The following is a 19,012-nucleotide window of genomic DNA, read 5'->3' as shown; positions in this document are numbered from 1 at the left end:
TTAAATATAATACAGGGCGATAATATTTGGTGGCAACAATTTGAAAAGTTAACCGACATGAAAAATTATCAACACAAAATGCCAAGACGAAATTAATAGCCTTTCTGGGCCCTTTGAAAAAAAAAACAAAAACTGCAGAATTTTTGTTTTCTTGAAGAAGAAGGACTATGCTTTGATCATCCACAAAACCGACAGAATTATTTAAAAGTCAAGTCAAACTAAGTCTTGGTAGTCCTTTCTTTGGCAACATTTTTCTGACACTTTACAATTTTCAGAATCCATTTTGATCTTATTTGGCGATTTCTTAGAGCAAAAAGCTTTTTTTTCACCCGATAATACTTAACATTAAGCGAATTGTTGATCACAATAAGCGATGCATTTCTCATGTTTACATATACAAATCAGAGAGACTTACTGAATTACAAATACAATATCTGGATGATAACATAAACCGCTATCACATTAATCGACATCTACTGTATTTGTATTTGATTGCCTTCTATCATGTTATCTATCACATTTTTTGTATTTGAGATTACTGTAGCCAGAAGATAAGGCGGAACAAATAGTCGTTATGCGTGTTTCTCTACGGTTTTAGTAGTTTGTGTTTTAAAAGCGAGTATATTTAACTGTTGATATTTTCTATCCACAAGAATCTTGGCTGCCAAAACGAAATTGTACTTTTATGTGTAGCTCGCTAAACCCAAATAACAGGTTTTTGTTTGCCGTCGAGTAAGTAAGTGCCTTTCCAGTTCAATAGTTTTCAAGCATCGCTTGAACAGCGTTTCAGGAGATCTAAACACATGACACCACTACAGCGGCACATTTCTCATCGCCGAATGATAGCACAAAAATAGAATGCAGAGACTGTTTACACATCTTTAAAACAAATTCAGAATCGTTTAGTTAATGTTTAAAATGTAAAAAGCATTTTTTAAATGTTCGATCTGATACCCTATTATCTGGGCAATAAAGTATGTATCGGGATTTCCATAGCAGAAGGGCTTTGAATAAAATTTGCAGTGTACTGATTTCCATTTCTCCCCCATTACTTTCCAGAGACCATCGATCCTGGTGCTTGCGTTTAGTTGGTTGGTTTATTTTATAATGTCAAAGATTTCAATAGCTATCTGCCGAAGGGCTAGGAATGCTTTCCTGGAGGATTTACTAACATGAACTGTCTGGTAAACACGTTACACATGGAGGAAACGAAGAAAATGTTCATGCAACCCACCCATTCGTCCCGATTTGAACCCAGAATCGAACTAACAGTATATTCGGCAATTTTACCGCACGGTCGCTGATTAACCCGGTTTTTCGTGCTTAAAAAGAGCTCTTTTCAAAAGGCACAATAGTTTATGGGCGAAACAATAAGGAATTTGTTAAAAAGTTGTATATGCAATACCTACATCAGTCTTCATTTCGTCAAGGAATCCGGTTGTGCATTTCGATGTATGATTTGTTGTTTTGTCTTGACGAAGTTTCACTCTCTGGAAATCACTGGGACAAAGAAACTGAATTACATCTGTGAATATCGAAAGTAAAATTTTGTCTTGATAGTATGCTGATTTTAACATTTTCCCCCACTTTTTTACTTCCTTGTACGAAGTAAAAAGGAAGTATTGTAATCGCTAAAAGGTTCAGGCATCATATTTCAACGCAAATATTCATTTTCACAGCTATCGAATGCAATTTAACGATGTTTTTGCATGACATTTGTACGTAAGGACAGGAAAAAGGACTCTTTTCTTCCAAAAATATTGTAAAACTAATTTAAAATGAATTCTGAAGATAATTTTTTGTGGCGTCTGTGCGTCCGTATTTTTTTCCATGGCGGCCATTGCTTGTTTACATTTGAAACAGCAGAAGAGTAGATTTGTTGCCAATCTAGAGAAAGTAAGCTTGGAAATAACAAAGCCTTCTTTTATTATTGGGATTAAATCGTAATTAATCCATTCTGGAATTTATTCGAGGAAATAAGTGTTTAAGATTTACTTCTTAATTTTTAATATAGATATTTTGAGTTTTTATGTATTTTTGCCTTGTCGCGAAGTGAGAACTGAATTAAGTGAATGAGAAATACTGAATCCTCTGTGAAAAACTGTTTCTTTCTTGTTTTGTTTGCTTAATTTCTTTTGTACATCGTTTTAGATTTATTATAGTATTTGACTAGAACATCTGGTAACGATTAGATAATTCTTCAAATGATATAAATTTTCTGCATTCTGAGTTATAATATGGACGAAATATAACGCTGTTAAGTGAACCTAGCGCCAGAGTGTCGCTATGGTAGACAAATATAGTGAATTCTAAAGAGTGCATTTATTCTATTGTGGTTTATGCGCTATCGACGAAGTAGATTTAATTCAATCCGATAAGTTTAAATGAAATGCAAGGAAAAATGGGTATAATTTAATATTCCGAAAAGGAAGTCATGTGGTGCACACATCATATTTTTTAGTTTTAATTTTCCTCTATAAGAGAATCCTGCGATAATCATAGACCCCTTACTGAAACTTACTTTGCATTTACGGAAACACGTTTGCACATTTTTATTCTCTTGGTATTCGGTTATAAATAGACCTTTCTTGTTGAAGCCACTAAGGTAAACTCATGCCTCATCAAATGTCACAATGCATTTTCATTAGCTGCTAAATAGCTTCTCTACAGGGCTCTACAAACTGTTCTGCGTTAAGCCACATGCTTCGGTAAAACCTGATGTCTCTTTAGCTTTTTTAAGTTGCATATATTGGTTCATTATTTTATTAATTGTTACTACAGATCTATTAAAAAACTTTGCAGTTGAGTTCTGTGTTGGAGGATTTTCTCTTGTTATCAATGACTTAACCTCAGAAACATTAGAAATAGTATTGACTTTTTCAGGTATTCGTTTTTTAGGTATTCGTTTAATGGAGGCTTCCATTAAAAGTAATGATTGAAGGTTTCTCTCTCTGATTAATAATGTTGCGTATTTCGTACTTAGAAATTTTAATGCTATGCTTTTCACAATGAATTTAAATTACGGAACAGGAATATACCTCTTCAGATAACGGGAATACATATTCTTCATCCACAGTTTGTTTAATTGCGATGTTTTTGAAGAAAAATAATTTTAAAAATAGGTGACAAGATTTCTTATTTCAAATAATGCGCTTTTGCCAGAAACTTTATAAGATATTTTTTCATTACTTTCAGCATGCTTTCATGGTGTCACTGGAGGCATATTCGACGCCTATTTGAGAGGTCCAAGTTCGAGTCCCGGCTAGGGCATTGCATCAAGTACTCCTGCTTCAAACATAATCTAATGACTCTACCAGAGGCGTCCGTACTAAAATCTAGTAGACGATCATTCTTCACTACCAGGATTTAGCGACTGGGTCCCCTAATCCCCAGTCGCCCTTTAAAAGGGGGAGTATGTAAGATATTTCCTCCGCCTTCTCAGTATGCCTTCGTAGTGTAGTGGTCAGCACGCTCGGCTTATATTCGAAAGGCTGTGGTTCGAGTCCCGGTGAAAGCGTTGCTCATTTTTCATCTCTCTTGCTTTCAAAAAATACCTAATGTCTCAACAGGTTTATAATTAGCGTGTCGATACAATATACCATAAAGATCCAGAAAATAAGACACAGAAAATCTTTTCAGGAAAACTTACAGTTTTGTGTAAAAACATTATTTACTATATTATTTTTGTTGAGATGAAATGTTATTTAGTTGCATTAAAATTAGTTCAAGAATTTTAATTTCTAAATTTAACAACACAAACCGGCAACTTAGATTACAGTTTCACATGGATTACAGTTTTCAATTAATTTTTTAAAAGCATTGGAAGTTTTAATAAGCAAACTAAGCCTGTAAGAATGACTTGGTAATATTCAAATAAAATAATCAATATTTTGTATTTATTAAATTAAAAATAGCTAAAATTCTACGAGCTAAACTTAATCTCTCTTTTCAAAAATGAATATTCTATCGAATGAAACAAACATAGGGGGATTCTTTTAATACCACTGAATAACTACAGGCATAAATTAAAATAAACTATTTAGAGCAAAGCTTTCAATGACAGTTACAAGTATACATAATAATCGCCTAATACTTATGAGTGAGAGAATCTTAAATCATCAGGGAGACATTTTATCTTCGGCGAAAATATCTAATGACACAAATAGTCCCACTTTAACCTCAGAAATAGGATTACATTTATTAAAATAGAATAAAACGTAATATTATGAAAATAGAATGTCAAAGTAAATACATACTTCCTGTTGCAGAGGATTATTATTTAAATTTATTTTTGTGAATCTTTAACTCATATTTTCAGAAATGTTCATACTCTTTCAGAATAAACACGAATAATTATCTGTTGTCGAAAATTTAATAAACTGATTCCGTTTCATAGGAGAAACTATTCATTTTTATTATACTGTTCCTAGTTGATTATTGCATCATACATGTGTCATAAGTTCTTAAATTCATCATATACTTTTCTATTTAAATATTTCCAATGGTTGCTTATCAGAGACGGCAATATTTGAATTTCAGATTTAAGGAAAGAAGTATACACTGTTTGATTTTACTGAAAAGATCGCAGGATTTGATAGAATAAAAGTGAAGTTTATTGAGTACTCCAAAACTGCTAATTTTAGATATATAAATTTTTAATTTAAAACGGAAGAATGTAAAATGCTAAATTAAGTATCTGTGTAATATTTTCAGTTATTACAAGAAGTTATTAAAACAAAATGCTCTCGAAAATTCCAAAGTTCCAGAGTGCGCACATTCCTAATTTGTGTATAACAAAAAAAAAAAAAAAAAAATCGGTTTTTCAAACTTTATATTTCCAGATTTAATTATGGCGGATAATTACTCGTATATTTTTAGAGCCCAGTAAAATTAATTGTGTAACTAGTTACGTTATTTACTTTTATTACATATTTTACTTTTGTTAATGCTCTGTTAAACATGTAAATCATTTGCTATAGTTGCTTATCTAATTATTAATATTAGCCATACGCTTTTAGGAATTTATATTTATTTTAAATAACCAATTTTATTTCATTTGTTGTTTTTTCCTATAAGCCTTCAATCACCTAATTATCAGTGCCAGAATATTTAAATTTGGTAGCGCGAGGGAAGTAATGCCAATTCCACCTTGAAGAAAGAGTTTAGAAACCGGGGTTCAGTACGAAAGAGAGAGAGTGAGTTAGACTGTTGTCACCTCTGTTGCTTAGCGTCTGCTCCCAGAGTTATTGCTGGTTCGCGTGGCTGAATTGTGTTTACTTGCTGCCACTAGTTTTCGACGGGGGTTTAAGAAACATGAATTATCTGAGCCCTGTAATTTAGTTCTATCACTTGTTCATATCTTCAAACTTTTAGTTTCGTTATCTGATTTCAGTTACCGCCCAAGCAAAGGCGTAGTTTGAGATGAAGCATGGTAAATTTTAAAGAGTTAATAAAAGGTACTTTTAACTCTTCTTCTGTGCAGTTACTACTCTTACAGTTTTCACACAGTAGTTAACTCTAGTGGACTCTAAAGGTTGCTACCTAAAACAATTTTCTGAATGACTTTTAACAATCTCAAACTCTCTCCTTTCGAACCGTACGTTACTCTGTTGATTGCCAATGATATAATAAGAATCAGTGTTTTAACTTCAGATAACAATTACAGAGGAATTTCTACGATCAACACTGGTGGCTTGCTTTATTGAAACACGCATAGTACCTTTGATATACCTTCCATATGACTTGGCGGCATTCCTTCAGCTTGCAACTTTGCAATTGGCTTAACTAAAAATTACACAATCTCCAGGGGTACTTAATTGTTTATGGTGGGTGCCAGTCTAAATAACGTGACTATATGCCATTTCCTAACTTTGTATAAACAGACTATGGACTTATTTTCATCAGTAAGTCGTCGAAAGTGGACACAGAAGAAGGTCTGAAACAAATCATTTTATTCGAATCGAGCAAATTTCCACACCTTATATAATTAGAAGATGACTGCCGTTACCTGCGGGAATAACAGAGCTTTATATTAAAATAAACACTAGCCCAGTACTCACTTGAGCAAATTCGGCTATTAAAGTTAAAGCCCATTCAAGCACATTCAGAAGCTGAGTTAAAATAGTATTAGAATATCAACGATTGCTACCAAACGCTTTTAAAACTAAGGACTCCATATAATATGTAACTATGATAAATACATTAAATTAATTTGCATTCTTTAAGAGCCTATGACCTTTGCATACACCACATTATAGTTGCAAGAACATTTATCTCACTTTCAAGTTCTGCCATTCCCCAAGTCACTGGATGTGAATTCACAACCTTCCCAGAATGCACACGAACTGCAGAACGTACTGTAGGATACATATTGTGCATTATCTGTAGCACATTTGCGAAGCTAGTAGGGATCAAGTCCCATGGTGTTTCTGCAATCCTTGGTTCCCATGGTACACCCACCAAGCATAAGACTTGTGGACCAAAAATGCAAAGGTATGAATACTTGAATTATATAAAGAATTTTTACATTTACTTTTACTATTCCTTGACCAAAATTGCAAAGGCATGAATACTCGCATCGTATAAAGCATTTTTAAAGTGTATATTTATGACCAATGGTTAAGAAAATAAAGGTCGCACAAAGAGGTTTACGAACTCAGTGTGTAAATATATGTATATGAATGTGAGTGGTACGTCTTGGAAATGATTACTGTTAATAATGGGAATATAGCATCGTACTGAACCCAAGTTATTTTTTGAATATATATTCGTGTAATATGAATTCAAGCTTTTATTCCGTTCCTGAATTAAGTCAGTACTCACAACTGAAGTAAAAGAAATTGCTTATAAAATCATCCTAATTTATAAATAGATTAAATAATTTATAAATACATTTTATTATTCGATAATTAATAAGGATTTTATTCCCTGCTTACTGATAGCTTCTCATTGTTTAATATTATTACTAAAACTATGGAAGTTTAGCTAGCAAGTGATTAACTTACTTTACAGTCATAGGTATAATTTAGAAGACATGCGACCGACTTTACTTCTTATGTCATAGATCGCAAGGCATTAGACACATGGATATCCGATTATAAGGTATAATTATTAAAATGTGTGTGTTATTAGTTTCGAATAGAAATGCTGTATTCTGATTGATACTGACTGGTACTGAAACACTTAGAAGCTCAGGAAACAACGAAATATGTTAACAGTAATAAAATCTAAAATCTGATTTGTTTTGATTTATTTAATTATCAAAAGCATGTTATGCGATGAGAGAAAACGATTTGGCTACATTTCAGTTTCTGAGTAAAGGGTTTTAATAATCAACGAACACCATTTTGAAGTTACTTTAAGTTGATTCATTGACTGAGTAAACCACATCCATGTATACATTTTTTGCTCTACTGAGACAAAGCTTTCCCTTTTGCATATAGAATTTGCTTAGATACTTCAGCAGATAAGAGACCTCTTTAAATGTGGTCTGCAATAGTGATCAATAAACAACAGCGATTTCTAAATCGATAACGATTCTTTCGATATTGATACTTTAAATTCAATAATTATTTCCTTGCTTGTTGATTGATGGGAAAATCTCATACCTGGCATGTGAATCAGAGACTAATTCGACAATGTTGGTGTGTTGTATAACTTGGGCACAGCAGCCCAAATTACAATGAGTGAATTCCAGTTTACATTCATGATGCATAATTATTGAAGGTTTACATTACAAACAGACTGAAATGAAGCGACTGTGCCTCTAATCGAAATTAATTAAGCATGGGACCTTCGGCTGCTACTACATTATCTGAAGCGTTAATCTGTCAGGATAACCAAGTCTCCTGGACGTCAAACTTTAAGCCTAACTTCTCTGATTTACATATCTTATTTAATTACCTGATTAGCAAAAATACAAAAGCTTTCTAACGTTTCCTTTAATATAATAAGAAAATAGCAGTTTGCTTGCCCAAATTCCAATTCATTCTTGCCTCTGAATGAAAAATAAAATTATGTGCGTTACAAAACTTTACATTTTTAACATAAACTTTCAGAATATTACCCTATCGTTGGTTTGAATGCGCCATTGGGTTGAACGTTGAAACTCAATTACACTGGTAGAAAGCGGCATTTACTGAAATGGCTGTATTTTTTTCCCTTTATATTTCTTTCTCCCAAATTCTAACTTCTTTCCTAAATTAAAAATAAAACAAGATAAATTCTTAAGTTTGTCAGCGCAACATTTAAAATGCAGCCTCCATACGTGTCTGCTACACTGAACACATGTATCCACTTTTCTTTGAAGCCAAAGGTTCTCTACTCAGTCCTTCTTTAGCTTTCGAAAGTAGTTACAGAAGAAAACACTTTGCTCCGATGTCACGAGAATTTCTAATACTGTTTACTCTTCACAGTGGCTGAAAGCGTGAATTGCCGAAACTTAATTGGGCAAAAGGGGCCGAGCACAAATGAATTTCTCCCGAAGCGAGCATTAAGTAAATGGAACAATACATATTTCATGCATGCTAATTGTATTTCTTTCCCAAATTAGGCACTATCATAAAATAGCCTCGTAAAACTATCTCGTGTGCTTTATTTCATATTTAATTGCAGGCTGCTTCTTTGTGTACTGCACATCTCTTTTCCCTGAAGGGATGTGCCTTGTAAATGCATTTTATACCTCTTATAAAATTTGGATTTCAAATAAGCATACATATCTATCTCACAGTGGCGTTTTCTTAGGGCACGTGGTGCATGCGGCGCATGCCTATAAATTCGATATAGCAAAAAAAAAAAAAAAAAAAAAAAAATTGGGATTTTTAACTAATTAAATTTTTATAAATTAATATATAAAATCCGTATTAATTACTTTAAATACATAGCTTTGAAATGAATCATCAAATTTATTTAGAATCAGAAATTTAAAATAAAATGAACCGCGCGCTGTCGTTTCTCCTCTAATGTTCCCTTTACAATGCTATTTAAATACCAGTATCATTTATGAAATAATCTACAGGGTGACCCAAAAGTCCCTTAAAATTTGAAAATTCAATAATTCAGTGAATAATGTAGGTAGAGAGGTAAAATCTGAGACACATGCTTGAAATGCCATGGGGTTTTATTGAAAGCTAAAAATATGCTTAAATCGGCCAACAGATGGCGCTTCATATGATAACAAAAGCAATAATTAGCATAAATTTGAGTTTTAGTAAAACATTTGTTCTTTATAACAAGTTTTCAACACGTCGGCCATCATTCATCAACAATATATGACGTCGGAGGACAATACACTGTACATAATATCTGCAGCTATGGTGAGAAATAGTTGTGAGATATTTTTAACATCCCTAATGAGGTCGGTCGATCGCGGCAGCTTTTTCAAATGACCCCACAAATCAATAATCATACGGATTGAGATCTGGGGATCTGAGAGGTCAAACATGACGGAAATGGCAGCTCAGCATGCGATCCTCATCAAACGATATGAGCAAGAGATCTTTCACACGTGTAGCAATTGTATAAAAGATCCTGCCTTCCAACAGGTATTTATCACTCAGTTTGGAATGATGCGATTCTGTAACGTATCAGCGTACCTCACACCCGTCACACTGACAGTTTGAATAACATTTCCTTGAAGAAAAAGAGTCCGATTACGATCAATATGATAAATCCATACTACACCGTGCCAATACCCAAGGCGGCGCGAGGAAGTGAAAAAGTCATGAAGAGACTGATTTCCTCTCCCAGAATAGCTCACTTCATATGCGATTCTCAAGCGGCATCACTGACATTTTGTGACCAATGACATATATATATATATATATTCTTTGAATAAAACCGCATGTCATTTCAAGCATGTGTGTCAATTTTTACCTCTCTAACTTATAAGGTATTTCTCCCGCCTTCCTAGCGAACCTTCATGGTGTAGTGGTCAGCACACTAAGTCGGTATTTCAGAGGTCCGTGGTTCGATTCCCGGCGAATGAGATTGCTCATTTTACATCCTGTCTGCTTCCAAAAATTCTAACGTTTCTACAGTGTCGCCCAAACTAAAAAAAAAAAAAAAAGTGTTGAATGATGATTCTCCTCAACCAGGATTTGGTGATCGGGTCCTAAATCTAAAATCCCCAGTAGCCCTTTAAAAGTGGGAGTATATAAGGTATTTCTCCTGCCTTTCTTAACGAGCCTTCGTGCTGTAGTGTTCAGCACACAGAGCCGGTATTTCAGAGGTGCGTGGTTCGATTGCAGGAGCAGGCGATTGCTCATTTTACATCTTGCTTGCTTCCCAAAATCCCAATGTCTCTGTTACTGTGAAAGACCGAAATTGGAGAATGTCGACTTTCAACGGAGAATGATAACATTTACCAAATACGTTGGTGAAAGACCGAATATTGCACTACATTCTTGTATATTCGGACCCTCACCGGTGTATGTTGACAATCACAGATATGCTCTGGTGTAAGTCGAAAAGAGAGGTCATAAAGTGCCATAATAGTTTAAGTTGTTGCAATAAATAAGATTTGAATCACATAAGTTAGTAAGTTTTTTATTACTGTTATTTTATTTTCTCATTTAGAACGTACTGTATAATTAAGTAAGTTTTTAACTTCTATTATTTTCCTTTCTCATTTTGAATGTATTGTGTGTTTTAGGTTCTCATGTTCTTAAGTTTTATTTCAAGTCTCAAGTGCGTTTATTCGCGACTGAATTACGGAGTAGAAAATATAATATTGTTATATGCTCAACATTCACCATTAGTACACCATTGACCGGTTAAGTCAGAAATAAGAGTATTTGGAAAATATTTCGGACATACACCAAGAGTCTATGTGAATGTTGACATTCACCGGTGAAAGTCGACATTCTCCAGATTTCGGTCTTTCACCGTAACATCTCTACAACTTGTATTATTTTGTAAATTTTTGAATTTTCAAATGTTCACTTTTGGGTCACCCGTTGTTTTACAAGGACAAAAGGAGAAAGCTTTTCCCTTTTTATCCTTTCACGCCATGAAAACATATTCGAATTTTCCCTAAACGCATGCTGTTTTTTAATCGCATTCAGATGGGGGAAATGAGTTTTCATTGTTTATCCCTGAATTAGGTGCAATTCTTATGTTTTATGCATTTTATTATTACACAAAGCTGAGTATTCTACCTCGAAGTTTTACACTGTACTGTATACTGAGTTTGGGATATGCGATGGAGGGCGTGGGCACCATGCCTCTACCATTGAGGTTAATTGGTATAGCGCCACGTCCACTTATATCTAGAGATACATTTTGTAATTCATATTACAACTGCATTGACCTTATTTGCTTAATGTATTACTACACTTGACAATACATGCTTAACATTTAAAACACTATTACGTTTAGAACACTGTTACTGCAATACACACATACATTTTACAACTGCTTATATACATTATGTTACACATTACAACTTTTTTAAAAGCACTATCATTAATTTCTAATACGCTCTTGCTTTTACATCTACTCGTTTGTTTACATTTATAAAACTTTCACGTTTAGAATTCTATTATTGCAATACATATTTATTTTTACGTCTGCTATCTGCTTATGTACATTATGTTTACTTCACTGCTTCTGTTAATAACTGCATTAATTATTACATTTCAATCTAATTGCTACTACTGCATACATACATTACATTACACATGACAAATTTTAAAAAAATCATTAATTTTTAGAAACACTCTTGCTTTTACATCTACTTGTTTGTTTTACAATTAGAACACTTTTACGTTTAAGACACTATTATTGCAATACACGCTTATATTTACGTCTGATTATGTACATTACGTCTAATACACTGCTTCAGTTAATCACTAATTAATTATTGCGTTTCAGTCTATTTGCATAATTGCACACATTTCCAGCTGCTTACATACATTACATTACACATTAAAATATTTTAAAACACTATCCTTAATTAAAAAAAAAAAAAAAAAAAGACGCACTTGCTTTACATTTATGACATTTTTACATTCAGAACACTATTATTGCAATATACGCTTAAAATTGCGTCTGCTTATGTACATTACGTCTAATACACTGCTTCAGGTAATCACTACGTTAATCATTGTGTGTCAATCTGTTTGCATAAGTACACACTGACATTTACAACTGCATATATACATTACATTACTCATTACAACATTTAAAAACACTATCATTAATTTTTAAAAACTTTCTTGCTTTTACATCTACTTGTTTGCTTCACATTTAAACATTATTACATTTAGAACACTATTATTGCAATACACATTTATACGTCTGCTTATGTACATTATGTCTAATATACTGCTTCACTGCATTAATTATTGTGTATCAATCTGATTGCCTGGGTACACACTTACATTTATTACTGCTTATTATACATTTACACATTGACATGTGCTTAGCATTTTTTGTGTTATTTACTGATATGGCTTAGACGGACTAGTCCGCTGCACATAGGTCAGTACCTATGTTCTTGAGCTTATTCATTATTTTGACTATTTTTTAGTGAGGTGCCTCTGCTTTATAAGGTATTTGCAGAAGGCCTGCCTGTTAACCGTTGGGATTGGTATGTGAAGTCCCTCTGTTAATGGGCACTCTACCACATAGTGCTCTGGGATGCCGCGTTCTCCGCAGCAACACTGTGCGGTGTTCGTGATGTTTGTATACTGAGTTTAAAGGTCGCTCTTTTTTTATTTCTTGACCTTTTTCCGTTTGATAACGCAGCGATGTCAAATTAGCGGGTCGCATGCGTCCCGTGAATAATTTTCTGCTAAATTAATTAGCATTGTTTTGAAAAAAAAATTGAAGAAAAGAGATATTAATGGTTTGGAGTCCAATTTTACACTATTTTCAGTACCAAAACCGAACGCAACTCTCCGAAAGATATATAAATGGAGTTAATTAATTGCCCCTGTGGTATAAATCTTATGCCGGATTTGAAGATCCAGATTATTTTTATTAGTGCTCATCGAAATATAAGTATTCTCAGTTACAAATTTTTGCAATAAAAATAATCGCATTATTTGGGAGTAGATTTACATGTTAACTGTTTTTATTCGTAGTTAATTTTTTTTTTTTTTTAAATCTATGAAATTAACTAAACTGCCCGAGAGTATCTACAGTTTGTGATGAAGATACTTTCTAATAATTTTCCTTCAAAATAACAAACATTATGAAAATTGAAACGTCGTAGGGGTTGTAGGTGAAAGATATAGTAAAAAAAAAGTAGTTTATAATTACTTGCTTACAAATATTATTTTTTCTGTTACACGTTATAAAAAAAAATTGACAAATAAAAGAAAGAGATCAGATTCCATTGTTTATTCTCATGGGAAGGTTTCATATATTTCGTTTTAGTTTGACTTAAAAGTAAGTCATTTAAGTAACTTTAACACATTATATTTATTTAAATAAATGTTGAAATGAAAATTTTTATGTTTTTCTATCAATGAGTTTCGCTTATAAACTGCGATCAAGAGCAATTTCTTACAGGTACCAATTTTAAAAATTTGAGGCAGAAGATAAGTATAAATTTGAATTTTATGTGGCTTTATTTTTATATGTAAATTTTCAAAAATATGTAGTAAAATGTTTAAACTTTAGCTAACAAATTTTATTTCTTTAAAAAAGAAAAATATTTCTCTTTCTTTGTTCCTTTTTTCTAAATTGCGGCAAATTGCCTACTTTAGAATGTATTTCTCCCGCCTTAATGGCATGCCTTCGTGGTGTGGTGGTCTCCACGCTGGGCGCGTATTCCAGAGGTCCGTGGTTTCATTCCCAGCGAAGTCGTTGCTAATTTTTCATCTTGCCTGCTTCCAGAAAAATTTGCTACAACTTTAAGGTCATAAATTTGCCCCGCTCGCAATTTGAGTTTGAAACCACTGTGATATTGCAATAAACCTGAATAATATAACAAATATGTAAACCTGAATGTAATGTAAACCTGAATAGTGTAATAAACCTGAAGCACTTTCTTTTTAAATCTGAAAAATGAACAGACAAAACGAAAATGAAACAGACTGCCTTTTAAAAAGATTTCTTCTACCGATAGATAGGATTTGATAGTCATATAAAAATTGAAAAATTACTTAAAGACAATGTGCATATGAATGTCAAAACACAAGGCATACTCATATTGTATATAATACCTGTAAAAGTAAAAAGATAAAAGTTGAGAAAATACATGATGTGAAAATGAACTGGGTGAAAGTCCATATTGGTGTTATAGGCAATGAGAGGGCCGATATGCTGGCCAGAGAGGCTGCTTTGGGTAATACCGTGGATGCGTTCGATATTCAAGCATAAAAAAGCATTGTTATTGGTAAAATTAAGGGTTTCTATTGTGATTGTTGGAAAGAGATATGGAACATTTCGGGAAAAAGGAAAGATTATTTGCTGAACTTTGAAGTTTCTAAAAATAAGAGAATGCCTATAATAAACATTTTAATGTGATTTTGGTTGCAAATTAAAATGTGATTTAATTTAACATTTAATTTGATTTAACATTTAATGTGATTTTGATTGCATTTAAATAATTACTGGACGCGGGCGCTTCACAGAGGCTGAAGGCAATGCAAGATATTATTTTGTCGATGACAACATATTATTGCGACATGTTAGGGAAAAATATGGTAACATAAAGGAATTCTACTGCCACAATAAAAATTCTAGATTTGCAAGGGATTTGATGAAATTTATAAATGACAATAGAACAATACTGTCAATTTTGGTTTGATGTGTTTGGCTGTATTTCCGTTTTAATCTTTTAACTGTATTTTCGTTTGTCTGTTTTGGGGTGCTGCGTTAACCAATTATTATCGGCCAGGATGGTTGCAGCACACTCGTATATTACATTACTGTCTATAATAATAAAATTGTATAACTAGACCATGTGTAAATACCAACAGTATTGGTAACATGATCAGAGAATTTTACAAGAGTAACTAGCTGATTTAGCTCAGATCAGCATTAACTGTACCATTGTTCAAATGTTGTCAATAATTAATGTAAAATTTTATTAATAACTAGCGTAATTCATTTGCATATTACGCTTTGAAAACGTGAAATCTTCATAAATGAAGCAAAATGGAATTATGACGTAAGCTATCTGGAAACCGTACATGAATAATTTCCATTTCAGACGCTAAATCTGAGGAATTTAAAATGTTTATTTATACGCATTAAATTATTTTTCATATTTCGAAATTCTTTACAGCATATTAATACGCAAATGTTATATTAAACTTTCAAATACATGTAATTCTAATTTTCATTTATTAATATAATTTTTGAAATGTTTGCTGTTCAGAAGCATGCCCTTTATTGAAATCCAGTATAAGCCCCTGCTATTACAAGAACGCAGCAACACCCAAGAGTTGTTGTCAGAAAATTACTCTTGATACCACTGAATCTTTTCCTCAACATGTTTCTCTGGCAAACATGTATTGATATTAACGTATATAGTACATATTAAAAAAGCATTTCTAAGCTAGTTAAGTTTTGACTCCGGGTTACTTAATTTTGTTTATGTACATATATCCATTTAAACATACGTATGTATGTCCTAAACGCTCTACGTAATTAAGTACTTTAGATAGTATATAGGAGGAAAAGCTCACAGATGATGTTATTAATATCTTCACATACAGAACTTTTAAAATTTTAAAACAAATGTGTGTGATGCATGCGATGATTTGTAGATTCTTTATATTTTACTACTACGATGCTTTAACAGTGAAATTTTCAAACCGTTTTATTTTCTATGGCTATATTTTTTCCTTGTTTTCTTTTTCCACATTACAACAACTTGAACTACTATGACACTTCGAACTGCACAAGAGGCCCTTGTTTTACAACTGCATTTATTTGTGGAAAACTTCCTTTTGCAATGACAGCGTGTACATTTATCCTCTCTTTTCGACCTACACCAGAGCATATCTGTGATTGTCGACATACACTGGTGACGGTCCGAATGTACAAGAATGTAATGCAATATTCGATCTTTCACCGATGTATTTGGTGAATGTTGACATTCTCCGGTGAAAGTCGACATTCTCCAATTTCGGTCTTTCAAGGTAACATATCCATTATCTATGAGATGGGCAGTACAAATAGATAATGCCAAAGCAAAATATATTTTAGTATTAGAAACGTAAGAACTTTAATTAACATACATCGACATCAGATTTAATTAGAGATTCCTTGACATCAGATTTAATTGATTAATAATTGCTTGAGCTCTAAACATAATTATTATTTCAATCACAGAATGTAAAGAATATTCAAATTAATATAAATTATTATATGTAAAGTACAATATATGCCCTATTATGTAGAACTTAAAATAACCGAACTAAAATTTACATAGAAATAGAGAAAAGAATTTGAAATTAAAAGAAAATTCAATATTTTTTTTTTTTTCATTCTGGTTTCACAAAAGCACTCTACGCATTCCGAACCCTTTTGTCTGTAAACATAGAAAAATCAAAACAGAAAACTTTAAAATGCCAGTAAACCAAACTTAAATCCTTAAAATAATAAATTTATAAGATATTTTCTCCCTCTTTCCAGCATGCCTTCATGGTGTAACGGTAGCTACAATCGGCGCGTATTCGAGAGGTCTAGGTTCAAGTTGGGCATTGGCCATTTTTCATGTTTCCTATTTAAAGATAATCTAATGACGCTACAGTGCCCACCGAATTAAAAAAGTTGGTGGATGATGATTCTTGACCACTAAGATTTAGCAACTGTGTCCCCTAATCCCCAGACACCCTTTAAAAAGAAGAGTATTTAAATTATTTCCTCTCTCTTTCAAGCATGTCTTCATCGTGTAACGGTAGCACACTCGGCGAGGTCCAGATTCGTATCCCGGGGAGGGCATTTTACATTTATCATATATTCCTTCTTCAAAATTACCTAATATCTCTACGAATTATTAATGTATTCATCATGCATATATAGCACATAACGGATACTATTTTGCATTATGTACTGAAAAATTTCTTACCTTTACTCCATGTAACAACTGGCAGAGGGTATCCAGAAGCTGGGCAGTGATAAAATAAGGAATCTCCGTCTACAACCGTTACGTTATTCATGGGCCTAATAAATGGCACGCCAAGTACATCCACTCTTTCCTTGTGACTCACAGCACCCGCTTCGTTCTGAGCACGACACTCATAAACTCCTCCATCTTCCGTTCTTGCACTGCTCACATTCACGAAGCTCACAACTTCAGCGTGGATACTAACGAAATCTCCGTATTGAACTCTGTGGTTTTCTGGGATAGGACGAGAATCTAAAGACCAGGTCACCCGGGGGATAGGATTTCCAGCAGCAACACATCGTAAGGAAAACCTGTCTCCTGGTTGCACAGTTTGACGTGAGAATACATATTTCAAAGCTGGTGCATCCTCTAGTGGAAATAAAAATTAAAGGATTAGGAATAATAATGAATGGCATTATAATGAAAATATAGTAAATTATTTCAAAACTTTAACAAAATTAATGGAAAAATGTACACACTATCGAACAAAAATGCAGTTGCCGCAACGAATTTAAAAGAAAAATGCTGAAATGCATCTTATAATTTTATCCAATAATAAAATTAATAAAAATGTATTCAAAGAATGATATTCGCTAATTTAGAAGAACGTAAATGTTAAGCTGGAATGTTTAAAAGCATTCGCTGCGTAGAGTATCCACAGTTGAAAAATGTCTATACTACAAGGTTTTCCAAATGAATATCGGAGATTTAACGCTTTCTAGTATTTATTACATAAGACTTAAAATCATAATTAATACATTAAATGAAAGAACAACTCAAACAATTATGTTTGTTGGTACGCGCATGTGCCAGAAATGGAGCACGCGCGTACAATAGTAGCAAAAATGGCGACTAGTGAACAGAAACCTTTTTGTTTTCTGCAGTTTGCAGAGACCGAATCTGTAGCTACTGTGCAACGTGCGTTCCGGATAACCTGTGCAACGTACGTTCCGGATGTAGTTCAAATGTATTCCCCAAGTGATAGTAACATCCGTAGATGGTATCATCAGTTTGAAAATACCGGCTGCCTTTGCAAAGGGAAGAGTACGGGACGACCAAGGGTTAGTGAAGTGAGCATTGAGTTCATAAATGATCGTGTGAGTTAGTTCATAAAGGATCGTGTGTATGTGCCTCCACTACCAGCTGACCTACGCTAAATAGTAATGAGGCAAGTGTTGGAATAATTAGACCACAAACACTAATCAATGTTTGGGATGAACTGGGTTATCGACTTGATATGTGTCGTGTGACGAAAGGTGCTCACATTGAATACTTGTAAAAGCTTGTAGGTATACCTGTTTAAGTTGATCTTTCATTTCATGTATTAATTATAAATTTAAGTTTTACGGAGTAAATACTACAAAGCGCTGAAACACCGATAGGCATTTAGAAACACCCTGTACTACCGAAACACAACTACTGTATCTACCGCTGCGCACAGTACCCACAGTTTAGAAATATACGCTCCATTGAGGAGCAGAAAATGAAAACTATAGAGCAGTTTTGATTTCTAAAGCTCTAAAAGACTAATCTATAAATGGAGGTTTATGAAAATGGTTACGTGCATTCAGATAAAATATATATATATATATCATTTCATCCATGGATCGGCTGCATTATTGTTTGAATGCTGAAAGCTGTTGAATATTAATAGTGGCTTCGAACTCAGGCGAATGGGCTGGCTACTTGGGTATTTTCATGATTTTCCCCATATGTAACGCGAATAGGAGCCCGTGTCCTTTATAATGTTTTCTACGAATGTGCATCTTAGGCAAATAGACCAGGCAGGATTTACCATTTTCATATAACCAAAGGCCCACCAGCGGCAGAGCGGTAAAATCGCTGAACACTGGTAGTTCGGTTCGAAACTCGCGAACGGGCTTGCTGCATGGGCGTTTTCGCAGTTTTCCCCATGTGTTACGTGTATACGAGCCGGTTTTCCTT

General features: G+C 33.5%; 1 protein-coding gene across 3 annotated transcripts in view; it reads right to left on the bottom strand.

Annotated features, from left to right (window-relative positions):
- Positions 1-19,012, bottom strand: part of LOC118193355 (cell adhesion molecule Dscam1-like) — a 978,906-nt gene that overhangs the window by 436,765 nt on the left and 523,129 nt on the right. For all 3 annotated transcript variants that reach the window (XM_085823255.1, XM_085823256.1, XM_085823257.1), the window contains exon 7: positions 17,030-17,437. In XM_085823255.1, coding sequence (XP_085679381.1) covers positions 17,030-17,437 — 408 coding nt within the window. The remainder of the gene's footprint in view (positions 1-17,029; positions 17,438-19,012) is intronic.

This window comes from Stegodyphus dumicola, chromosome 9 (assembly GCF_044657685.1).
Source record: "Stegodyphus dumicola isolate Sdum_Otavi_A_Nest chromosome 9, ASM4465768v1".
In the NCBI taxonomy this organism is placed as follows: Eukaryota; Metazoa; Arthropoda; class Arachnida; order Araneae; family Eresidae; genus Stegodyphus; species Stegodyphus dumicola.
The sequence above is the reverse complement of the archived record's forward strand: the minus strand, read 5'-3'. Positions and strand labels throughout refer to the sequence as shown.